Source organism: Nannobrachium achirus, assembly GCF_963921795.1.
Source record: "Nannobrachium achirus genome assembly, chromosome: 20".
In the NCBI taxonomy this organism is placed as follows: Eukaryota; Metazoa; Chordata; class Actinopteri; order Myctophiformes; family Myctophidae; genus Nannobrachium; species Nannobrachium achirus.
The window spans coordinates 34,487,703-34,515,246 of record NC_137827.1 but is presented as its reverse complement, the minus strand read 5'-3'; the positions used below and the strand labels follow the sequence as shown (position 1 = coordinate 34,515,246).

The window sequence follows — 27,544 nt, the reverse complement described above, 5'->3', positions numbered from 1 at the left end:
TGCGTTGCGTCTGCGTGCCTCGAATCCGTGCGCGTAAAAGCTGTCCAAATAAGGGAAACACTGCACTGATGTCCAACAGAAAGCACCGTGGGAATAAAGGCAATGTGTATCCTCTCCACTTAAGAAGCGCAGGCTTCCAAAACAATTACCTAGTGTAACCGTGTGTGCACGAGGCTTACTGTTTATATAGGCTAAACAGCACTTTGGCGTCGTTTATAAGGCTCCTCTTCTCTTCGGGGGACGCCGAGTACCTGAATGGCTGGAGTGCTGTCATCCAATGGACGGTAGGTGTGGATCGCTCAGAAGAATGAGACAGAGGCTCAACAATGACCGAGGGAAACACTCGTCATCATTACACATTCGTCCCGTATCGTCCAACTGGGGAACAGATAATGGTAATTGTTGGGAGGCTGAATCACGTCTTGGGTGGCAACAAGTGACAACGGAGGCCGTCCCATCACTCCCCCCTCTTCACCGAAATAACATGTCTAATATTTGCATACAAAGTGAGCAATTAGCGTAAATGCCCCCGAGTTGGTTTAACTAATACATTTATAGTGTGCGTATTGGGCCGTTATAGTTATTGGGAAACGTTCATATGTAGGATCTATTAGGCTTGACATATTGGCGTGTTTTATTTGTCAGTCAGACCCAGCAGCATTCATTAAAACACTTTTTGGGGATAGGCTCTATAGTGGTTCTCAAACTTGGGGTCCCAAGTTATTTTGGTCCCCAGATGATTAGCTTAATGTCATTTCTTTTCTCACTCAATGGTAAACTAACCAACACACAGTATAAGTGTATACAGGGTATATCGACAATTTAAAGGGGAAGACCACCCATTTTCAATATTGAACTATGTCATTAATATACCTTAGAGGAGTTGTGTGGAAATAGAAAAAAAGTCCCCCCCCCCTTCTGTGGAGGATTGATTTTGGGGTTTGTATTGTAAATTTCAACTTGATGACATCACACATTGTAATTTACAATACAAACCCCAAAATCAATCCTCCAGTTCTAGGAAACACAGAAGGGGGGGAACTTTTTTTCTATTTCCACACAACTCCTCTAAGGTATATTAATGACATATTTCAATATTGAAAATGGGTGGTCTTCCCCTTTAAGGACTTTCAAGACCGTTTTAATATACCAAACAGTCAAATATTAAGAAAGCAATTACAATTAGGCGAGGCGTTGTGAGCATATATGTAACGGATATTTTCACAATATGTCTGTGGAACCGAGTCACATTAAATGTAATACCTACAATTCCAAGTGCTTGTCAGGGTGGGGGGGGGTCCCCAGTTAAAATATGTTTATTTTAAATTTGGGGGTCACGGCCTAAAAAAGTTTGAGAACCCCTGCTCTACACAAATGTAGGCTATATTTGTGTTATAAATAAATAAGGTGGGGAAGGGTATAGCCTATAAAAAAAAGAACAGTGACGCTTGATGGTCTCTAGTCTAACCACTTCACTGTGGCGCATGCACGACGAGGCAGGTCAGTGTCACAGTTCCCACAACCTGCTGGAGGCTGTGATGTGCACTGCAGCGGCGCCTCGCACGGTGACAGCGACCGGTCCAAGTCCGAGAGGAGAGGAGAGAGGAGAGGGGAGGAGAGCGGTGGTCGTGCCTCCCAGTCGTCCTGGGTGGTCGGACGACAAGAGGGAGCACAAATACATGCCAACCAGAGGAGGGGGAACAAAGGGCAAAATGTAGCCCCGCGTCCGAGACCCGTTGGAAGCATTTGTTCCAGTCAAGATTTTGCATTTGTTCAGTCTCGCAATAATGGCTGATTGACGCCTCCGGCACAATGTGCTTTAACTTTCCAGGATAAATCCGAGCTTGTTCCGTGTTGTCATGGTTTTGAATGGGACTGAATGGGATCTGGGCTACTATATCTACTGCTTTACGTCTACTGCTAACGCGTTCTATAGTGCAAACCCATTACATATGTGATTTGAAACGTATTAAATTCCTTTTAGTTTTTCCACATTTCTACACAAACTGACGACCTCATAGTCTGCAAATGGTAAATGCATTGCTGCTAATTCAGATTATATTTGTCACATATATATATATATATATATATATATATATATATATATATATATATATATATATGCTAATCACGATGGCACAATGGGAAATGTTATTTTTGCAGAAAGAAGCCTGATCAAACAATCACATTTAAAAAGTGAACATCCATATATAAGTATCCTTAACCACCTTAAATAATCCTCACACAACAGCAACAGCAGCACCAACACAATTCTCTCTCTTGTGGTAGTCTTATCTCAAGTGTAGCTTTTCTGTAGTGTGTGTACACAGGCTACCAGTGGTTGACAAACAATTTAGGATTACAGTATAGGCTATCCTGGAGTGGCTAGTTTGCAGAGGGCTCTCTATTGGAGAGCACAACACTGAAAAGCAAAGAAAAGTCATGTCCAGAGAGCGGGAATTTTCTGTCCACAATGACCCTGCCAGCCCTTAATCTATTTAACACCCACAGGCTTCAGTGAGAGTGGGTCCTCTGCAGCTCCCAAGAGCTCTTCACAGCCAAATATTTACTCTGTTGTTAAACTCCCCATTTCCACCCTCTTTCTCAACCAAATGGATGTTTTCTCACTGGGCATTTAGCAGATACGATCTAAACACCAAGCAAGGGTTTCTTAAGAAACAGCTTGGCTAGCTGCCGGACTTAATGGTAATATGTTAAATTTAAATATTTATAACCTAAAAGATTGTAATATGCCCCACATGGAAACATGTTGACCTGTTCATAATTCCAAATGATCAGCCAAAAAGTATATCTCATGGATTTTACTCATCAAAATGTCTCCCCTGATTTCTTCTCTGGATATAAATCATTGTTGTTGGGTGGAAACCTTGCCCAAAACCTTCCTTTATTTTGTTATTTTTAAAACGATTTAAAATAGTGAAAATGCACACAACGCCTTGTGATGTGTGCTTGTAGATCTGCTAGTTTCACTTCTTTTGTGTGACACTTTTGTACGATGAAGTAGGGCTTTAATTTATAAAAAAAACATACAAATTAGAAACATGGAGATACAAGCTTTCTGCCCGACAGTGACAAAATGCTGTCAGGTTTTCCAACAATGTGTTGGGTCACTCACTGTTGCATGATGGAGCCTGCACCTGCCTCTGGAATCCTCCTCTCCCCAGGCCTGCCCTGTAAATTCAATTAGCATTTTGGTGGGGGGCATCTAATGACTTGGCAGTCACATCCCTCTGCGCTGTAACTGCAGGGGCCTTGTGTGGGTGAAGCTGTCAAGCATGGACCAGCTGTGCATGGGTTCACTGGTTGCTCTGGTTTTAATATGACACCAAAAGACGCTTTTGGGTTGCCGTATCTGATGTGAAGCACGCCAAACCGAATGAGTGCTGGACTGGAGTTTGGCGTGGTCATCTTCTTATGAAGAGCGGAGAAAAGACTCTACTACAGTATGTCTTCCCTTTGCTTAAAGCAGATTAAAATGTACATTAAACTGAACAGATTTATTTATTGTTTTCTCAAGAAGAATTACCAAGCTATGTACTAGGAAATATACAGGCTTACTAAAATAAATAAGTAACCAAATAGTGAAAAGTATTAAGATCATGTCCCTATTGTTCCCCCACTAGTGAACAATATTCATTTTGGCTCTTCAAGATTAAACATCACATCAGTCCAACATGTTGGAACACATTCCATTTCTGATGCTGAATTTATGTTAAGTAAAGTTTAGGGTCATTACTATTTAGCCTAACTGCTCTTTATTTAAAAAAAATGCAATCAAGTATAGTATTATTTAGTCAAATTAATTAGTCAAACAAATGTCCTAATTTGTCATACTGTATGATAATTAGGACATTCGTTTGACTAATTAATTGCTATTTTTGGGTCATGAAAATAGCTAAATTAAACAATCTACAAGCCACATTGTGAGCTTGTAGATGTTGCCATTTTTGAAAAATAATTTAAGTTAAAGATGAAAATGGTTATAGGTCTATCTGTGGGTTTTATGAATATTGAACCAATGAGAAGTAAATGTTATTTATTGTTTAAGTATTAACAATAGTTTTTGACTAAACAACTACATTGGAACAGGCACAAACAAACGTAGGAGGTGCAAGCAGGCATATGAACTGTAAACAAGGGATGGACCTCCCATAAAGAGGGGACTGCACACTCCAGAGAACAGAGATGACAACTTACTACTGAGAGTCCATCCCTTTTTTTACAGTCCATATATACTGTGTGTGTGTGTGTGTGTGTGTGTGTGTGTGTGTGTGTGTGTGTGTGTGTGTGTGTGTGTGTGTGTGTATGCGTGTGTGTGTGTGTGTGTGTGTGTGTGTGTGTGTGTGTGTGTGTGTGTGTGTGTGTGTGTGTGTGTGTGTGTGTGTGTGTGTGTTTTCTTCTCACTCAGAGAGTGTGCAAATGGGCCCGTTACGTTTGGTTCCATTTGTACACTCTCAGAGAGTTCAATTAACTGAGGATTGTACTGTGCAATTTCGCATACCACACAGAACAAGCACTGGCACAATGAAAAGGTGGCTGGCATGATGAGCAGTAACAAAGGGATGCCACCACTTGACATATCCCATTCATTAGAAGGTGTCAAAGGTGGCAATGTCAGCAAAAGGCGGCATATATAGCGTTTTCTTGTAATCCTCATTAGTCACCACCCTAAAGCCCACAAGAATTGCAGCAGGGACAAACCAGCATTTAAATATAATATGATAATATATATTTACATCTTCACTGGTAAGGATTATACTAAATTCTATGCTGTCTTTATCACGCAGTGATCCGGTGGCTTATACATTCCTTAGCCAATGGTATTTTTAATCTGGGCAGTCCACTGTACCCTTAGTACATGGACAGGAGAAGAAGATTATTGTTATTTCTGCCAATTATATGTCCATCTGAACAGTCAAATCCTCAGTGTAAATAACAATTTATGGAGTGTATGTTTGTTATTTGGTCAAATTACACATATTCCATATCCTATCTAGGCCTATATATATATCTTTATACTTTTTATTTGATCCTACCACTGCTTTGTGATGCTCTGTCAAGCATCAATAATATCTGCAAATGAAAAGGATTTTCTTCAGTAGATCGAGATGATACAGCGAGTATTGACTCTTAGGTACACTTAGAGTTGACTATGTTTAATACATGGGAATGAGACTCTTTGGAAATATAACTTCCATTTGGATTGGCCTAAGACTAATTAGACAAAGTATTAAAGTATTATGGTATCGAATCTATCCATCACCATCAGTAGTATTATCTGCAAGACAGCAGCAATATAGGCACAACATTCTTGGTTGGAAGAACTCAATGAAAATCAAAGCCACCCAAACTCACCCTAGGCCTATGTGCTGAACTGAGCAGTGTGCACCCAAAGAGCAAAACACTTTCTGAGGCGCAAATTTGTAGTTAATGATGCTCTACTGCCCCCTTGAGGCCACCCTTTAATTTCGACAGCCTGACTTAATGTATACCATCCAATCCAATCCACTTTATTTATAGAGCGCTGTGTTGAAACCAAAGTGCTATAGGCCTACACTGAGAACCAGAAATAGGCCTACTAAAAATACCAAGACAAACAATACAAGACAACATATAGGCACATTGCCTAGTGGAAACAATAACTTTCAGCCTGACTAAGCCTGAGTTTTCGAACAAAGGAGTACAAGTGAGTTTTCAAACTTGATTTAAACATATTGATTGATTGAGGAATGTATTAGAAGTTTGATTGATTGCATAGGAACAAGTACAGTTTCATGACAGTACAAATCACTGGTACAAGGTCAACTAAAGGAGATCCTAGTAAGCTTTTCGGCTTATTTACACAGGAATCACTTAAAGTATCTCATATAACATTGAAAGACAGACAGATAGAACACACTATGCATGAGTTTGTGAGACGCTTTAACATGTGGTGGAAGCTCGTTCCACAGTTTGGGCGCTACAACAGAACATGATGAGGTATTGTGAGCTAGACTGGCCATTTTCCAGCACAACAGGATGTAAAAATCAACCCATATGCTGATTTTGAAGAGTTTTCCAATTCAGGTTAAGATTAAAACTGCACTATGTAGTATAGGCTAACTTCCTGTTCTACCCTGGATTTGAACCCAGATCCCCCCTGCATTTATTTACCACTGAGCTAATAGAAGCTGCCCGCTTACTCTGGGGAGAAATTGATCATGTCAAAGGTCATGTCCAACCTGACACAGGATTACTAAATGTCTCAATAGAAGAGCAGGAATACCAAATACAATGCTATGCTCTGCTATGCTATGGGACTGCTAGCCTGGCTTGGCCAGACTATATACTAATGCAGCTAACTAACTGCAGTATAACCTCTCATCCCCTCCTTGTTTTAACATGGATTGTCTAGCTGCGGTAGGCTATGGGACTGCAACCACGACTACAGATCCCATAGGCTGTAAGGACCACACACACACACACACACACACACACACACACACACACACACACACACACACACACACACACACACACACACACACACACACACACACACACACACACACACACACACACACACACACACACACACACTAGACCTTTATCCTTATGCCTACTTTTATGCAAGGGTTATGCATCATCTTGATGCATAACCCTTAACCATCCCCAATCATTCAACACACAAAGAACTGTAAATTCAGCCAGACAGCCAGCCAACCAGGAAATGAAGGGGTGTTTTACCTTGTATGATAATGTGTAATTTTATTTTATTAGGTATTAATTGGATAATCAATTAAGTGGAATGTCAATGGCTCAGATTGAGGGTTAAGAGATTCCAAGGGGCCTTGATGATGCCTGAGATATGCCTTTTATTTGTAATGCAAACTGGGGTTAAGGATGATGATGATACATTTACTTGGGAGATGATCATGGGATTTGTATCAAAATCACCAGCAGATGGCGCCCCAGCATTATGGGATAGGGTATTAAAGTGATTGTCAGAACTGAATCAGTGACACAGCACTGTGTAGTTCTAAATAGGGACTGGTTCTTTAAGGCAATGACAAAACATTTTGTGGACAAGTTGATACAAACTGTGATGTACAACTGCTCCTTCGGGTTCCTTACTTAAAAAAAGAGGAAAAAATTATTGGCTTTTTGGAAACTTTGCCTTGGTTGCTTGCTGCCTGTTGGAGAATATTGCCCATCTCTAGTGACCAGAAAAATGCCCAATGTGTCACCATGATTACACTTTACAAAACCACTGGAAAATGTGTTGTTTGTTGTGGGGTTGTCATAAAAATTGACTCACCTCATTGTACCTGTTTCTCATTCTTCTGAAGCCGCTGCGGTTTCATGGAACACAAGATCATTTCCAAGGACCCTGCATGCCTGGCTGGGTGCTTGACACAAGGACACATTCTCCAGTCCATCCTCAAACTCATCTGAAAGAGAAATCAAACACGATTCAATTGGGAATAGCAAGTTACCCCATTTCTATAGGCTACTTACTGTACGCAACATCCTGCAAAATGTAAACGATTTGTCTCAATTTCTGTTGACAGTAGACATATGCATTTGATTCTTAGCATTCCAAGCATATGTGTGTAACATTGTCTATTACCAATCGTTGTATTTATTCACACACATTAAAACCCAATCAAGTGTTCAACCAAGACAACGTAAAAGAACAAAATATACGTAGGTAAGGCATGCAATAAATGTACTCAATCAAAAAAGTCAAAAGAAAACAAAGTTTAAAAAGAAAATGCACAAAGGTGAGGATATACAATTTTCCCCTTTTGGGAGCTTATTAACCATAGAACACTAAAGCAGGGTGATTTTCACCCAGACAAATGTTTATGTGATTTTCATATTGTTGCTGATGTCTGTGTTGGTTGGGTCCTTTATATACTGTATACATTCAGGATGCTCAGTGACATCATAGAAGGTAGATGTGTTTCCCTGCCCCATCCCTGTTTTTTTCCTACAGACAGGTGTCCAGGTGAATTTCACCCAGCTTCAGTGATAGAGAAATCTTCACTGGACCACTCTCACTTGTCCCGAATGGATGGCTGGACCAAAAGAGCTCCTTACTTTTTTTTTATTAATATTTTAAAAACAGTACCCAATTCTTTTCACTGATGGTGTTCTAGTATTATACACATATATTTGATTGAATATCGCCCCCTGTGGGTGTGTAAGAAAGGGAGATGTACATGATTTCAGTCTCTCATTGGATAAGAATGAAAGTAAGGAATATGAATTGGAAATATAATTGGTTAGTTAGTGAATAGTTTCAGCTATTTGAAACATCTTTATATAAAAATGTCAATTGTTTGAGTATTTAATAGAGATGAAGATGGTTTCTTGGACTTGAAAATGCTGTTAGCAACTGATATGTGTTAATTATATTAGGGAGGTATGTGGTTATACTGGCCCATACAACATGCAGGTATTAAGCTGTAATATAGAAGGAAAGCATTGGACAAACCTTCCGAATAATTCCTACAGATGTCATCACTTAGTTTTTACACACAAAATCAATTTGCTCTTTTCAACAGAGTTTTTCATTCATTATTACCCCAAAAGTCTAATGGATGAGATGATATCAATGTCTTTTCCCTGAATAAAAGGCATAGCTTAATAGTCTGTTTTACTGTATCCTTCCTGAACATGTAATTAAATTAGATTATTCATATGTAATGATAATTTACATTGGGTAACAGTTGGCTACTCTCAGAGTTAAATTACAGGAATTTACAGTGTCTTCTGGGAGTGCACTGTCTAAACAACGTGTGCCATACATGCTGCAACATTGACCCAAAATGCCTCACCGCAGAAATGTGTCTTGTGTTTGAGCATGAATCTTAATGAGTGAAAAAAATATGAATATTTACATTCCTAAATTGTGAGTCAACTTTCCACTACCTTTATATCAGCTTGTATATTTACATTTATGCTTTTTCGTGACATATAAAAGGCACACTAATGCAGGCTATTAGACTCCTCAGTTTTTCCAGTGTCCTTGGTCAGACAGGACAAAGGAGGTTCCAAATTAGAGTGGAATGTAATATTTAATACTAATGAACTCCAGGTGCCAGACGAACAGATGTCAAGAGTGATGGATGCTTAAAAGTGTCGTAAATATTGTTTCTTTTGTCCCTCTCACGTGAAACCCGGCCCTGGCCCTCTGAAACACGACTACATACGTCGTTAACCTGCGTTCGTCCTCATTAAGGGTGCACTAAAGTTACAGGGCCACTCAACCTTTGAGAAGTGTTAACCTGTAAAGGCCTTTTAATGGCGTCACCACCATTTGGACGATAACAGTGGCGTCCGTTCAGAAAAAGGTATGGTATGGCAACATGACTGGTGTCCAGTCATGTTGCCATACCTTAGCAACAGGCATGATATATTTATTTTAAGAAGTACATTCTAATTTTTTCCCCCAAAATGTCTATGGTTTATTGGGCTGGATATGGCAATAATGAATTGCACCTGTGCAGCTGGCCTGCGGAACCTGGGAATATACCATTCTGTCAAGATGGGGAGAATACAAGTGTGGAGAATATAATTATAATACCTTGTTAAATTTTGCATTTGTAGTTATTTTAATGTGATTTAACAACATAACCAGCAGATAGACAACGAGACATTTATATTTTAAAGTAACTTGTATTCTCCCCCCTGGACCCAAGGTATGGCAGCTGCAAACCCCTGCCATACCCAATTGACGCCCCTGGACGATAAAGGTTGAGGTTTAGACTAGAGTCATCAATGGTTATTATTATTTCAACAAGGGCTTGAAAGCGATGGCATTTACCAAAAGCAAACGCAAATACAATAGTTCAATATGTTCAATGTAATTCGTGCTTATATAGGCAAGCATGATGATGGGAGCCCAAGCCGTTATATGAGATATTGGCCTTCCCTAACCTTTGCTGTAATAAGAATTACTGCACCTCCTTATAGCCTTAGTGGTTATTTGAACTTCCCACAGGCTATAATGCAGCAAACTGGGTATATGGCACCATTTATTCATCACTGCTTTAACCCTGTATCTTACTCCTGGGAGATCTATGAGACTCCATATAGAGAACATTGCATCCTGACAGACAGTCGCCACATGCACCAAACTACTGAGAGCAAATGATGTTTCTGGGGAATCCCAGGGAATCACTGAGAGGATTAGAGACAGTAGCCTATATGTCTCAACTCTCAAGCCAATTCCATTAAGCTGCCTCTTGATAAAAGATGCGCGTTTGATGCGTTTTTGATGTCTAGCCCATTTGATGCACATCCATGTATACTATCAGGTTACAATGAATTTGAAGCAGATGGATTGTATTATGGTCAAGTCTAACTTGGATAGATAAAAACCTGTGAAATGCAAACTCAATGGATATGCATACTTGAATAGCCTAGGTTACGAGAAGAGGCATATATTAACAATAATACATAAACAAACACATGCATAAATAAAATAAAAAATATATTTTCAATAAAAGGGGTAATATATAATCCATATCAATACATACATAGTTATTGTACATTTGTAATAGAAGATATGTCTACCGATTAATTTGAACGGTATAGCCTATATGGCAACACAACTGACAGAAATATGACGCCTAAGGCCTATTGAAATGTTAAGTTCCGTAAAATTACAGCGGAGACTGCAGACATTCGAGCCGTGACCTGCTACTTAGCGTCATCAATGTCTTACCATGACAAATCGTGTTTTCTCTTTGGTGCATGGGCCAATAACATGATGTTCTTCCTTGTATGATAATAACCCACTTCAACACGCATCCGCGTGCGTTCACGTGTGTAAACCTACATCATCATCACTGCAACGGCCCACCCATCGAAATATAGCATAATAGGTTATTCGCTGCAAATTGATGGCGGCCTATAAGATGTTAATTGAGTTAGTTGTTTTTTTCTCGTACATGCATTATTTATTTAAGGCCTAGACTGGTATAACGAATCCATTCACTTCACGTGCTGCTTCCCCGCGAGGGACAGTTGTTCAGTAGAATGTGTGTCTTTTGTAAAGGCAGGCTATATCCCTATATAATTTTCAGGGAAGTGTGGCTTACTGGTATAATAAGTAGGCCAATGACAACAAGCGTAATAACTCCCATTAAAGGCCATAGCATCACCAAGATCAACGTCGACATGCAACCAACCAATTCACATTATTTAAACGTAGGCCCATACTTGTCCATTAATTTTAAACGTATCCCAATGTATCATCATCATCCTCCTCCTTTAAAAAAAGATGAGCCTGACTATCGTCAAGGGTCAATGGACAATAATGACGAATAATACTCATTCTTAATTTAAATAGCCTATATGACTTCTAAACAAAACCATTCAAATAGGGCTGCGTCAATATAAGCGCGTCACAATAATACGCTTTGACAGGTCAGGTGGCATATAATAACAATGACCTTCCTGAATGAATATTGATACAAAAATAATGTAGCATGTGGTGATCAAATATTTAATAGCACAACATTTCGATCTCGACGTATAGGCTCTTTTCTAACACGATTTCACTCAAGTTTGGCGATGCAACGAAACGAGGAACTGCAGCGTCATTTAGCAACTGGTCGGACTCTGATTAGATTGATTGTTCACGCTAACCCCTAAAGCAATTGTCGATATCTGGATATTTGTGGCAAGGTTGTTAATTTACTGTGTAGCCTAATTTGTAGACTTCCTACACATTTTTTTTAAACAGGCTTAAACGAATTCCTGAGGCAAGCGAATTCCCCATGCAGCTCCGGATTTGTTTTACTTGCTGTAAAGCAGGCCTATAGGCACACAGGCCCACTGCTTGAAACGACCATAATTAAAGGGATTCTCGCGGCTTGGTGCGCTGTATGTCATGTAGGTAGCAGAGCACTGGTTCCCAAACAGGGGGTCGGGGCCCATTTGTGGGTCACGGACCAATTTTTATGGGACTCGAGTGAAAATTCCATTTTCTTTTCCCACATCTAAAAACATATATATTTCAAAACAGATCTCAGAAACAAACAAACAAATACATCTAAGAAATGCCATAAATGTTAAGAAAATTATCATTAAGAAGCAGTGAAAATATAGCCGATCTACAAGCTCACAATGCAGCAAGAAAGGGATGAACACTGAACACAATCATAACCAGAAACCAGGCTGACACTTAAGGGACAGAAAGAGAAGATAGCGGAGGTAAGAGAAGCGGTATATTAATAGCAGCATGTAGGCCTAGAGTATGTCAGAATATAGCAGATTTATTTGGGCTTAGTGCAATTTGCTGCCATCATTCATCGTCGTCTTTGGGCTGTCCCAAACGAGACTTCATGGCGTCTCGAATCCAATAGCAAAACAAAGGGAAGGGGAAGCCCGTGCAGTCATTTATCATTATATTATTAAAACTTTGCATAAACACGCAGATCCTATAGGCCTATACTCTCGCATTGTCAGTGGACTGGAATTTAAATTCCAGTCCACTGACTGGAATTTATGAAAATGCATAAATACTTTCTAAACGTATAGTTACATAACATAAAAGATCGTTATCATTATCACGTCACCATCATTATCATCCTCGCCATTAGCCATTTTGGAGGCGCATCTGGCCTTATAATGGAGATCCGACAAGCTGACGTTCAACACACCATGAGAGCAAAGGACTGCAACTTATTTAACAGCACAGGCCTAAGGATTTCAGCCCATGAAAGCAATGTTATAGCCAAGCACCATGCAGTCGTTTTACTGAAAAGGTATATAAACATTGAGGCAATGAAGCGCATTCAATGTATCGACACACATGCAAGCACGGGGATCCTAGCTTAGACTTGTTTGTTATAGATTTGTTTGTCTGAAAGAAAGAGAATAGATGAGGAAAAAATGGAAACAGAAAATGAATGGGGTATACGTCAATGCCCCGGAATGCACGCTTATCCTATACATGCATCACAGCACGTGAAAGGGATGAGCAAATGTACACAGAGGCCTATGCTGTCAAATTATTGTGGGTCGATTCAGTTCAATTGAACTTGATTGTTATAAGCAACTAATGACGATTTGATCAATTTCATTTCCCGATGGTTTAATTACATACTGAACGGTCACTCGTGTCTTATAATGATCGCTCATGTTCAATTTAGTAATTTTTAGTTCAGCTTGTACTGTAACTGTCTCATCAGATAATACTATATTTTGAGTAGCGACTTTATGCAAGAAATGCATGGTGCACTGGATAAACTTGACATAGACATAGGGGGGGGGGGGGCACTGATGCTGGAACAGTTCTGAACTGACTGCTGAGAGAAAAATATCAGAGAAGTATATTTCTTAAACAATTTCAACTTAGACAAACATGTGACGTGGACTAGTAATGTGGGGCACTCACTGGAGCTGTTGATGGCATCACATTTCAAATGTCATTTTTGCGCGCATGCCGGTTTCCAAAAATCATACAGATCTCTCCTGGGAACGCATTTGTGTGTTTACAGAGGGGGGCTTGTTGGCCCCCTTGGCTGCCTGCTCGAGAGGACATATATCTTTTAAAATCAGTTAAAAAATATTGCAAGGTTTTGTAGACAATAAAGTAGTCTGCCATCGAGCAGACTGATGTTCTGTTCGATTACATATTTTCAATATCCTGGTCAACAATCAATTGATATATAGGCCTATCTTCTCGGAGTATGATTTTTATTTGCACATTCAACATTATCACACTTTAAGGGCGCTTTTATTTCAAAAAAGAAACGAACGCCCAAATGGCATTATAAATCTTCTTATACGGGCCAAAAAGGGGCAACCACTTGTATGGCCATTGACTGCATGCGACAGACCTGCTGTACTTAAAAATGTAAATAAAATATTAAATCAAAATGTGTGTTTATTTCTCTCCCATATCTAAAAACAAAAAGAAAAAAAAGAGAAAGAAAAACCCAGCTCAATTTACGAAACCAAATATAGGCCTATATTCACTAACACACAATAATCCCGTCTATGGAAATAATGCACTGTCGAGGACTTAAGCTTGCTCACCGCTCCTTGTTTCACAATCAATAGATCACAAGTGATGCGTTACCTTCACGGGCAGTATGAACAATTACATTGGACATGGACAGTTTTGGCTGAGTGGACTCTGTGTGTGAGCAGCATGACAGCCCGATCCATCTATAGCATTTACTGATGGCCTTTCTGCTGAGTAAACGAACCATTAGACAAGACATAATTCAACGGAATTATTCAGTCGCATAAATTGTCATTTAAGGAAAGGATATGAATCCATTGTAAATATAAATATGAAGCATCTATAATGTAAATCTATAAGCAAACACCATGTGCAGATAATGTTGGACATAATGTGTCGCGTGGCATTTTCATGCTTGGTTAAACTCGCGTGCCTGATTTGCCCAATGCCCCATGGTCATCAATAGTTATCCAATATATCCTAATTAATTTAAAGGAATGGGCCTTTTTAAATATAAAAAGTAATGTATAATAACATTAATACATAATAATAACAATAAGGGTAATAATAATATTAATAATAATTCAGACACTATAAAGTGTACCATGGTGGATCATAACAAGAGTTAATTTGTATAAAATATTCAGAAACTCATAATTTGCGATTCAAATGAGCAAGGCAGTTTTGCACAATGCAAATAAGGCTTCTAACTGTGGACCACATTTACTAAACAACTTTACAGTTTCTTTGTAAAGTCATTTTTAATTGGCAGAGGGTTAGGGTGTATGGACAAAATGTGTACATATAACATAACCAATACCATGCGCGTCCTATTGTTGCCCCTTGTCTCAGGTGCGCAATAACAGATCAATGCGCGCAAGTTCCATCCACTTCGACCTGCTGCCCCAATAATTGTCTCACTTTCTTATTACGCCGCATATTTGGAACCTGGAAGATCTAGTGCCCACCGGGACCTCTGATCCCTAGAGTTGACCTTTTGTTATTTCAGTCACCGGAAGCGTCGCAATGGAAACAAGTTGAGCACGTTTCCCAATGGTAAACATTATGCTTGACGCATTAGTGGCATGGGAGCGTGGGGCCAGGGGCATCGACCCCTCAGACACCCATAGCGCCACGCAGGGAACGGCAACGTCGTCTATACGAGGCCTATACTTGTTCCCCGTTGCTCTCTTGCCACTTAAAGCCTATCGATTATCCGAAGATGTCATTTAATATTTACAACTGCAGTTAGGCTGTGCGAGTGATTTGGTGTTTATGTAGTGTTGAGCCCCTGAAATCTACGGCATGGAGCGAAGCTTACCGCTGTTACCCTGCCCTTTTCTTTAGTGGCAGGGCAAACAGCAGCATGTATGAACTGGAGAGAGAGCTCACATATGGCTATACCTAGTGGATGTTTATTTCTCTTTTAGACAAAGACACGCGTGCCTCATTTCTCGCGTGCGGAATGTCTATATAGAACGACTAAATTAATGAAAAGGTCTCTAGTAGGCCATGCAGTCGAACAGTAATGAAGCAAATTAATTCCTCGTGAAGATACTTTTCACAATGACCATGAACACATTAGCCATGTTAAACACAAAAAGAATCAAACCGTTCCTGTTTTCATTCGGTCATTATGATTTTAGCGTGACGACGACACGGTGATGATGTGCGCGTAATTATTAAAATGCAGAGAACGCAGGCTGACAGTTGAGTGTCTTTCTCTGCAGCCCCTTTCAAACCGACATTTTGACACGCGCAGCGGAACGTGATTTAGGCCTACGTAACAAAATTCGAGAATAAATGTCAGCTGTTACTTATAGGCCTGCATGCACACATTTATTTAAAGTGAAACAGACCAAACTAATGTTGTCTCTGGGTAACTTTGCGCGTAATGCGTAATTTTCGCGCGTAATATACAACATAGTCCTATATGTCTTTCCTAATTTATTCACACATCTTCCAGTCGTTCCAAGCTTCATATAGACCAGGCCGATTTTCTCAGAGGGTTCGTGATATTTACCGTATGATGGCCTTATTTAGAACATATCATCATGGGAATGACAGGATGTGTCTAATAAAGTCTGTCATTCGCTCGTTGATGATTAACGGATGCCCAATCCATCTGGGGAATAATACATTACTGGCCATGTCTTGAAATGCAATGGCCCTCAAACGCATGGACACATGGTTTGCAAACCTGCTAAAAGTATGTTGTACTCCAAACTAACCATTCAGCCTTTTTTGCCAGCTCTTCTCTGAATGCTCGACTGTGTTATAAGTGCAGATCTGATTCATATTCAGAATCACAGTCTGGATATTGTTTTAAACTTACCCTATATCTGTGTGAATAACAGATGCAATGCATCGTGGTATCCCCCGCTCAGGTTCTGATGGAAGAGGGGGGAAAGCCCGTGCACGGCACATGTCATGTCAACGTTTTGAACCAATGGCAAAGCAGCTGTGCGCGATCTCGACGTGCCATTGGCGGACCGGAGCTACAGACGGGGAAAAGTGTTGGAAGTCCAGCCCCTGATTTCTGCAGATTGAAATGTAAGCCTGTCTCCCAGACCATCAGGAAACAGATCGCGAATTTGTTCCTCTCTCGCTCTTTATCGTACCCGTGGCGCACGAGGGGATTTCCTTGACAGCAGTCTGGACACTCGCAACACTGGACACAGGACCGTACCCACACGGGAGGCGTGATTGCGACACCGCGTTCATCATTTGTGGATATAACGCAATGGGTAAGTTGACGTTATGAACGTTTTGGTGTCAGGGGATGGAGCGATCGGTCGAACTTGCAACGGCAAGGTGGAAAATGCGGCGTATTTGTCTTGCACCGTTGCGATTTCCTCACGGTGTAATCTAACTGAGGAGGAGGAGGGCTGTTACGCATTGTTGAACGAATCAATTATGCTTGAACGTTGGCAATGGCCGCTCCGTCTATTCAAGCACGCGACAGTAAAACAGTAGGTTATCCAAACATCATAAACATCCACAATTATACATCGTGAGACTGAGAAATATAACTAGTTAGTTCACAAATACGTTGATAAAGAGATTAAAGACCGTATAGTTGTTTAGATCTATAGAGCGTGTTTTTTGTTTTTGTATTAACAACCCAAAATAGCCTACTGCCTATAGGCTTTGGTCCTGGTCGACTACATGATGCTCAGAATAAGGCTCTCGAAATACCGTGCCAAAATAATAACTGTAGGCCTAAATAGTAACTCACTTTTATGAACTTCAGGTTAGCATAACATATAGCCTACACTCAAATGTCTAAACATGGTCACTGCATAACGTGATGACGGTATAGACGTAATAAAAGTGTAATGTATGTACTAACTGCAATGGCGAGGCCTTGGCGTGATGCTGTTGTGAGTGATGGGTGTTACATTTTTGTTCTCTTTTGTTTATTGTTGATTATTCCATAGAACCAGCCTTCGGGGAGGTGAACCAGCTGGGTGGCGTTTTCGTCAACGGCCGACCACTACCCAATGCCATCCGGCTCAGGATTGTAGAGCTGGCCCAGCTGGGAATAAGGCCGTGTGACATAAGCAGGCAGCTCCGGGTCTCCCATGGCTGCGTCAGCAAGATCCTAGCTCGGTACAACGAGACGGGCTCCATTCTCCCGGGGGCCATCGGAGGCAGCAAGCCGCGGGTCACCACGCCCACGGTGGTCAAACACATACGGACATACAAGCAGCGAGACCCGGGGATTTTCGCCTGGGAGATTCGGGACAGGCTACTCGCTGACGGGGTTTGCGACAAATTCAATCTGCCATCTGTCAGCTCGATCAGTCGGATCCTCCGCAACAAGATTGGGAATCTGTCCCAGCAGAGTCAGTACGAGTCGAGCAAGCAGGCTCACCCGCCACCACCACAGCCCGCGTTACCCTACAACCACATATACTCATATCCAAGCCCCATCGGAGCCACGGGGACCAAAGTGCCCACTCCCCCTGGCATGCACACCCTTCCCGGACACATGGCTATGCACAGGATATGGCCCTCCTCGCATTCGGTAACAGATATTCTTGGGATACGGTCCATAACAGAGCAACAAAGTAAGCATGCTTGCTGTTGTAGCCCATCCTTTGGAAAACAATTGTGTTTTTGAGGTTCTAGTGAAAAGGGCATAATGTAATTTCTAAGGATTTTGTGCACATGCTGTGCGTAGTAGGCTATAGTGTGTGTGTGTGTGTGTGTGTGTGTGTGTGTGTGTGTGTGTGTGTGTGTGTGTGTGTGTGTGTGTGTGTGTGTGTGTGTGTGTGTGTGTGTGTGTGTTGTATTTGCGTTATAACAGTTTTTCAGTACTCGTCTTTGTAGAGGCTTGAAAGCTGATATGATTTGTAGGCCTCTGCAAGGAGTGAGACCAAATAATATCTGACCTCCGGTTTGTTAGTGACGTGAAAGTGGGCTAGGAGGCGAGTGGCACTGTAGTTCAAACGTCTTGCGTAGAAACAGATGGTTCAGCTTGCACTAATAATTAAGAAGCGGATGTGGAATATTGGGTTGACAAACCAAAGCAAGGCGCAGTGGCGAGATGAACGGAATCAGAATTAGGTGTGCACCCAGTCTGCCATGAACCAGACATTTTGTGTTAGCGCTGTTACCAAACACATATACACATGCACATTCAAAAGTATAGCTATAGCTTCGATTTAAAGCTACTGTTTGCTATATGTCATTCGAGCCTGTACTGTGATATGCTACTGTTTGCTATAGTGCTAAAGATTAATGTTTTATTAAGGTAATTTTGATTGCGTAGATAAGACTATGCACATATTTGTAGCCTAACATGCAGGTAGCCATAAAACTTCTTCTTGCACTCAATAGCACCGCAACTGTTTTGGAAACAGTGAAACAGGATCCTCCATAAATCACTGTTAATGGTAGACAAGTTGTTGTGAAACCTTTTTTCTTCTTTTTTTTCTTTCTTTTTTTTTCCTTTCTCGGAGACAATGTTTCTTGTGGCAGCAGGGGAAGTGTTGTCAGTGGAGGGCCCTGTGCTACTGTCAGGATAGACTACCTAGCAGGACGGTGCCTTGCAGAAACATGCTCAGCATGACAGACAGTCCTTAGATTTTGGGAGGCCTCGGCGATTCTATATGCAAACTTTACTTGGTCAGTCTTAAACCTCTGGTTCGCAAACACTGGGTTGGGACCCATTTGTGTGTCGCAGACCCATTTTTATTGGTCCCTTTGTTTTTTGTTTTCTACATTTCTAATGATTATTATTATTATTCAAAATATTTTCAAAAAACATTCCCCAAAAAGCTATTTTTTTCATGAATTAAAAACTAATTTCATGAAGAAATCCATGAAAAATCAAAGAAATTCCATAAATAAGAAAACAAGTTTAAGAAGTAGGCCTAATGAAAATAGCCAATCTACAAGCTCACATCGCGGCGCTAAGCAACGCTGCTGTGAGCTTGTAGATCTGCTATTTTCACTAGTCTGGGTGCCGGGCAAACGTCTAATTTCTTTGGGTCACGAGCTAAAAGGTTTGGGAACCACTGGTCTAAACAATACAAAATGCGAGGCAGATATTTCATGGCGAAACAAGAAATTTGCACGGGGAGGAATGTGTTCTCAAAGGCTGCCTTTCTAAACAATTTATGCATTTCCAAATTATTAGCAGATGTTTGCGGCAGGTTTGGAAAGCCGAAATAAGTATGCCATCCATGCACATGACGTGAGGCCTCTTTTAGCGTCACAATCATTTCACCAGCCATATGATTTCATTAAAGAAAAATAACTGAACTTTTATGACAAACGACAGGTATGAGCGTGCCTATTAGCGTGTAATTGTAACAATCAAAACTATAGGCATATTGACTTTACTATATTAACTATCATGGGCTAATAGGCTAGGTGTTTTCACAATATTTTCAGCTTTGCTTATAGGTGTAACATACACGCGCGCGCACGCGTACACACGCGCACGCACGCACGCACGCACGCACACACACACACACACACACACACACACACACACACACACACACACACACACACACACACACACACACACACACACACACACACACACACACACACACACACACACACACACACACAAGAATACTATTTTCGAGGAGTAGGAGGAACAAGTAGGCTAGGCCTATCGAGGCTATTAAATAAGACACTCTTGAGTCGCATCATGTTACAACACTGCAGTGGTGGGCTCTGCTTTCCCCCATTCCTTTAACGTTGGGAGCCGTGTATAATATAATATCCATCACGCATAAAGGGGAAACGGTTAAAGTAAATCTAATTTGTCCCCCCACAGGAAGGCGTTTGGTGGGCTAAATGTTCCCGGCTATTACACGAAAGGGTCGTCTTACTGCATTCCGTTCATGAATTGGCCTTCAGTTTGATCAGCGGCTATGGGGCGCGCGTACGTTCGCGCACGCTGATTTCAGTATACGGGATGGAAGCGCTGATGTTTTGATTTCAGCAGGAATGGAAGCGGTGTTGTTTTGTACGGCGACGATGCTTACTATTCACACGACTATTCAGTCTCGTGCGGGAAAATGTCAAATGAATCAAGCAAAATGTTTGCTTATTATAGGCCTAGTAGTACTGTAGTAGGCCTATGTATGGTAATCTAATCTCTAGCAATGGGGTGCAGATCTGGGCCTGTGGATTTGCAAAGATAGCCTAAATGCACGATAACTAGAAAGCAGCGGTGTAAGTAAGTACATTTACTTAAGTAGGCCTACTGTACTTACGTACACTATTGAGTTATTTGTACTTCTTTACTTGAGTATTTCCAATACTTTTACTTCTAATCCATCTTCCAAATATTGTACTTTTACTCCACTACAATTATTGGAATTTAGTTTACTTTGTAGATTTAAATTATAATATTATTAAACATACGTTAGCCACGTTAGCCCTATTTTATACATTCTTCTAGCCCATCTACAAGCTCACAACACGTCGCAATCTCGCAATGTGACGCGTTGAGTGCTTGTAGATCGGCTATTTTCAAACATGTTTTACTTACTTTTGGTACTTACTTATACGTACATTTTCTGGCAACACTTTCATACTTTTTACTCAAGTACAATTTGAATTCCGGACTTTTACTTGTAACAGTATTTCTAGATTGCAGCATTGATACTTTTATTTAAGCACCTTTTTCCACCACTGCTAGAAAGTGTGCAGGTCTCTTCTTTATCTCTTCTGACTTCCCTTATCTCCTGTCTGTCTCTCTTCTGCCTCCAGTTAGTGACAGTCCGTGCTTTCCCAGTGCCAAACTAGAAGAATGGAGCGCTATAAACAGGACTAATTTTCCTCCAGCGAGCTCTACACTAGTCAATGGCGTGGATAACCCGCATTTAGAACCTGACGCAAAATACACACAGGTAAAACAAAAAGGATATCTGATACCTCTCATTTACTTATAGGGTTCCACTTTCGAGGACTAAATGACATAGCATGGAGACCATGGTGTTAAAAATGGCCAGTTAAGAACCTGGTAATTAAGGCTACGATCCTAATGCCAGGCTTAATGGTCTAATAATAAGTATATGGCCTGGAAAATTGTCTCGCGATATTAATCCATTCCTTGTGCAGTGCAGTGGGTGCAGGCACTCACTTTGTCATTTGTTCCAGTCCATGTTTGCTGGCTTGCTGGTCTCTATATGGAACATCTTTCACGACTGTTTTTAAGTGAACATACGAAATTATAAATACTTTTTTCAATTCTTTATTTTCATTTCGTTTTAAGGCAGAACTGTGTCTAAGCATAGGCTATGACTATACAATTAATTCCCCCCACCCCCTTAACAATTAACAAAAAATAACCACCAGATTTGTAAAAATAATAATAATTAAATAATTTAGGAAAAAAAGTATTTATAGCCTGTGTCCTATAAGAAGAGTCCTGTGAAATGGGCTAACTATTTCGAGCGTTGTAAATGTGCACATATTGCGTGACTATTCAAATCGCATGGGAAATGAAGCAGTCGACATACATTTAGTCATATCAAAAACTGCATTATTATTATTATTTTAAATACAACTGAAACATTTCAGTTTTATAGTTTCTAAATTAAAATAACGAAAACTGAAAATAAATGTATCTTAACTTTGTTTAATCCATGCAGAGTCTTTTTGAATCGATTTTCAATTAATGAGGCTTTTTGATTAGATGTGCAATTAATTTTGATCAGTGGGTATACGTTTACAAAACACATCTCAACAGGCCATTTAGATTTTCTGGAAACGACAACAAATGGCGGGCTATGATGACAGCTGTGCGTGCGCGCGCGCGTTTGTGTTAGTCAAGCATAATTATGCATAGATTCAACTATGAATGCGCGTGCATGGGAACATGTGTTGGCACATGTTTTTATTTTATTTTATTTTTTTCACATGGCACGCGATTCCTGATGGAGACACAACCATTTAAACAATTTCAGGCCACATAGTTTGGTTTCTACGCTCATTTTATTTTAAACAACATAAAGCAACAGATACACTATTCAGACATCGAGGGCGTGTGAAGCCTTCTTCAAAGTAATGGCACGAAGACATAACTGAAGACAAACAGCCTCGGTGGTTAGCCTACAAAACTATACAGAACAACGAGTTATAGTCAAGCATAAAATGCAGAAAATAACAACGATAAATTACAGGCTGCATTTCACGGCAAAACAAGAATGTTGCAACAAACTATTTCTCAAAAAGGCATATTATAGCCTAGGCCTATATAACATCTTGGCCCTTTTGCATCAGCCATTTTATCTGCTGCAATGTTGCCTAGACCTATTAGGCGTATGTGTGCAACATTTGAGAACGTGAGTGAAAATGTTATGAGTGGGTGAGACCGAGAGAAAATGACAGACATAAATCCCAACCGATGTTGTATGACAGTGGTTTTCAACCAGTGGTCCGGGGACCACCAGTGGTCCTTGAGGTGATTCCAGGTGGTCCCCAGCTATAAATGATGGAGAGTAGGTAACCAAATGGATGTTTAACTCTTCACCCGTAAGGGTCCATTTAATTTGGTTTCATTTTACACTATCAAGAGTACAATTATTGTTAAACATGTATTACTTAATTTAAAAGAAGTCTACACAATTAGAGAATGTAGAAGAATTGTTATTTTTGTTACGTTTGCCTGTTGTCTCTCCTATATGGTAATGGAACTTTGAAGAAAAAAAACAACAACCTTGGAATGAGAAGGGTTGAAAACCACTGTTTGTGTATGATATTGCTGCTTGTTGTATGCCAGACTATGTCTGATAGCAATTCTTTGGCGCATGTTTCACAAGACATCTTTGCTATCCACACACCCAAACAAGCTTATAAGCTAACATGCAGCTTATGTTTTTCTCTATCGACCTAAACGAGAACGTAGGGGCGACGAAAGATGTTCTAGGTCATTTGTGTCTCTTGGCGTGATTTCTAAAGGCCCAATGAGAAGTCGCAAACAGCCCCAGTCCAGTCTAAACGCCGACTGGCAGCCAGTTTGGCCGTAAGGCCTTCTAAAGAGGCGCTGCAATCAGATGCACCCTTGGGACCATCAGACGATCCTCATTTGAAAGAAGAATTGGATCATTAAGTTTCGATGCGGGGTTAATGTATGCGCATGAGTCTATGTAAACAGAGCCTGCGGCTCGGAAGTCATTCATAATGCCCACTTTCCGTCCCCGTGTCTCCAAAGGACTGAAACGATATATGTCAGACACTGTTCAAATAAACTACATTTTTTTAGCGGACGATTTTAGGTTGTCATTTCCCCAGATTAACATGCGTTAACGCCACATTTAGCTGATCGATAAATAAAATAATATGAATAATAATTCATTATTTGACATGGTTATACAAACATTTGTCAGGCTTGGTTTGAGTTGTCCTCGGCGCTGTTTTCCCTATTCTTTGACGATGGGTTGTCCCCGGGTCTAATTATTGTCAATCATGCAAGCGTTTTCATCTTCTTGACATCCAGTCTTCAGATGAACGTGTTGCCGTTATTTTGTTTGCCGTTGCTACGAGTTTTATAAATCAGGCTTTGATACTATTTGTGACAATTAACGGACATGGACATAACTCAATTAACAACACCATTTCGATTAAATTATAAATAGCCTAATGCCAATATAAGCCAAAGATGACGTGATCTTGATTACAGGCCGTTGGAATAACGCTTAAAATAAATAAATAAAATACACAATTTCATGTAGATATAATTATATCTACATGAAATTGTGCTAATAGGCCCACAAACCACTAATTTCCCCAACTCTTGCCTAACAGTCTACACATTTATATAATTTCATTTCTATCATGAAAACAGCTTAGGGGGTTATTTATTTGAAAATCTATGACTTTGATGAATGATGTAACACATTTAAAATCAATTTGGCATTTTGTGGAATAAACCAGCATAATCGGATCAATTTGCACAAACTTCCAAACACACCAACTGACACACATAAACACCCCCAGACAGATGCTTGTGAATGCACACATGAATGCACACACACACACACACACACACACACACACACACACACACACACACACACACACACACACACACACACACACACACACTGTATGTGAGCTATCTTAGCATTGAGCATAATGCCAGCAAATCCTAGTCAAACAGGACAGAGGAACAGAAAAAAGCATGCAGCTCCACCAGTGATTGTCAGTAGTCATAGACCACCCAGGAATAGAAATTCTGCCCCAATGTTGAAATGCTTTGTTGAATTCCTCCAGTTCAGTTTTGTCGCTCTGCCAGCAACGTTAGACCATTCATGGTGAAAGCCTCATGCTTGCCTCATTCTCTATCATATTTCAACTCTTCCTGCCTTTTCACTCCCAATCTCTTGTGACATTTGTATTGCGGTGCGCCGGTGCCCCCCACCCCAACCCTATGCCGACCCCGACCCCATCTCTCATCATCTGGCATGCATGGCACATTGCCACTTCTGTAGAAAGAACCCTGCATCTCAAGAGTCAACTTTTTAAAACATTGCGATCATAACAATAATATCCGGGAAATTGTGGCGTAACATTCCAAAACGGCATGTATCAATTTCACAAGAATCAGTCACATGAAAGAGTGACTATCTCACTTTCACATGTCTTAATATATTTATGATTATCGTTATTATTTTTGACAGGGGCCTTAAGAGAGACAGTCATTTAAGTATTATTCCAATAAGCTTTAATTTCATTTAGCAAGTGCTAAATGAAACTGTTTTCAAAATGTGGCATTTTGTTACCAACTCTGCACAGCAAAACCCTCAGTGTTACCATTTAGGCCAATTGAGTCAAATTAACACTGAGGATTTTGCTGCGTGGCTCCGAATCGGGTCTGTTTAGAGCAGCTCAGTCCATGAATGGGTTTCAGGAAAATGTTAAATAAATCAAATGACCAAGATTTGAGTAATGAGTAATCAGGAGACAGCAGTAAGATATTCAAGTTCTGTTCCTCTTACACTAACTTCTCTCCTGCATTCCACTCACTCTAGTCTACAGGTATACACTCAGAGTAAAATTTACACTGAGGTTTTTCTAGTGCACACTGCAGCTATAAGTCGTTTTGTGTGTGTGTGTGTGTGTGTGTGTGTGTGTGTGTGTGTGTGTGTGTGTGTGTGTGTGTGTGTGTGTGTGTGTACCAAAGTTGGGATTACTCACTTAATCCACTGTCCAAAGTGTAAACTGTAACTGCACATTAATGATGGGGCGTTCAGTCTTGATTCTTGAGTGGAAGGACTTCTCTGTGTGCAATATATTTCCTAATTTCTGAACTAGGAAGACAACTCACATTGCAAGGAGCTCTTAATTTTCAAGATGGCACCATTTTCGTCTGCTCGCTCTGCATCTCAGAGGAGGGATATCAGACACTTATCTACCAGTCCACCGATCATCATAGGGAATTCAGGCTGAAACTACAGCCTCTCTTTTCCTGGAAAGTTAGCATGCCCAAATATAAACCATTGTTCATTAATACAAAATAATAACAAAGTTTGAAATCGTGTTTGAAATGATCAAATGTATATACGATGATGTCACTGGTTGGCAGGTTTCTGAACGGTCCACAGCCCTCCTCCTCTGCAGAGCGAGTAGACTGAAATGGTGTCATCTTATAATGAGCTTTAACAAGGACTAGAAGATTGGTTGAAAATGGGATAAGGGGTCCTTTAGCAGAACTGATAGTCAACAAACCAAATATCTTCTCAGAGCAGAATGTCACCACAGAGTCTGACAAACAAGGATAAGCCCTTAAACAATTTCTTTAGAGAGTAGAGGTACACGTAATAATAACAACTCTCTTTTCCTCCGGTAGACGCTGAGTGGATTGCACACAGTGAACAGCTATGCCACAGCTCCCAGCATCCCTCCTTACCACCATCCCACCCAAGTGTCGCCCTACATGGGGTACAGCGGCACCACGTCGGCCTATGTGACCGGGGCCACATGGCAGCAAGCCAGTGGCAGTGCTCTATCTCCCCACAGCTGTGACATCACCACCCCACTGGCCTTCAAGAGCAGGACAGCCAAGCCGTGACGCCATTCCACCCCCGTCACGGCCTCGGCAGCAACTGTAAAGTCTTGACAACACCGACAGACAAGAGACAGGACATGGGGAGAGAGGAAGTGAGAGAGAGAGAGGGAGAGAAAGGGGTGGAGAAAGGGCCAATGGCTCAGGTCTGTCCGCTTCCGGCCTGCATCTCCTCATCACCACCATCATCATCTCCTCGGTATGCCCATGAAGGACCTATACACGGTACCAAGTTGCCCATGTTTGCGCTGGTCTCAAATGACACCAGATAAACACGGCCCAAAATGGGGACGGACCAGTCCTTTCATATCAAGTTAAGAGTGGCTCTGTTGTGTCGAAAGAGCTTCTTAGGAGGACAGGTGTATTGAAGGACTGACATGAATGCTACTACGACGAGGACATTTTTGCCATCCATCTTCTTAATTTTCTCTCAATTTCATTACTGCACACATATGCAAATGTCTTTGGGGGAAACAGTGGTAATGTATGACTTCATGAATAAGCCATGACAGAAGCGGGAGAAGTTTGCATTTAAGTGTTTCAGGGTGCTTATCAATTGTTAGTTTTTTAAATGTTTGTATGCTTTTTGGTTTATGTTTTTGATAAAAGTAACCGTCATATGGAGCATTGTTTTTTCCCCACTTCTCAAAAAAAATGTAGCCAGTCCAAGAGCTCCCAAGAGAAGTTCATGTTTATTTATTAGACTAAAGGTACGTTGAACGAAGTGCAATTAGCCTCACAGACAGCACGGGATTCTCCACGCACATTTAGACAAAATTGGCATTTGGTCTTATGTTTGAGTCGATAGCGTTAACAGATGAGCTGCACAGTTCCAAATGTTGCACAATGAAAATTGAATGTATCTTATATTAAATTGTTTTGATGTTACTGAGCTTTCTGAACCACTGACAGTTTTCTGGAAAATCATTAGCATCTTTAACAATTTTAAAGCGTGACGGTGGCAAGATGAAAGACGTCAAACATGGGCTACTTTAGGAAGAATATTTGCTTCCTTC

At 40.7% G+C, this 27,544-nt stretch overlaps 1 protein-coding gene across 1 annotated transcript; it reads left to right on the top strand.

Moving 5' to 3' along the window:
- Positions 1 to 16,730: 16,730 nt before the first annotated feature.
- On the top strand, positions 16,731 to 26,574 carry pax9 (paired box 9; the record flags this gene model as incomplete). Its single annotated transcript, XM_080750995.1, is given in 5 exon segments — positions 16,731 to 16,734; positions 17,428 to 18,060; positions 21,230 to 21,369; positions 26,313 to 26,525; positions 26,527 to 26,574. Coding segments are annotated over 5 exon segments (1,038 nt in total).
- Between the last annotated feature and the right edge of the window lie 970 nt (positions 26,575 to 27,544).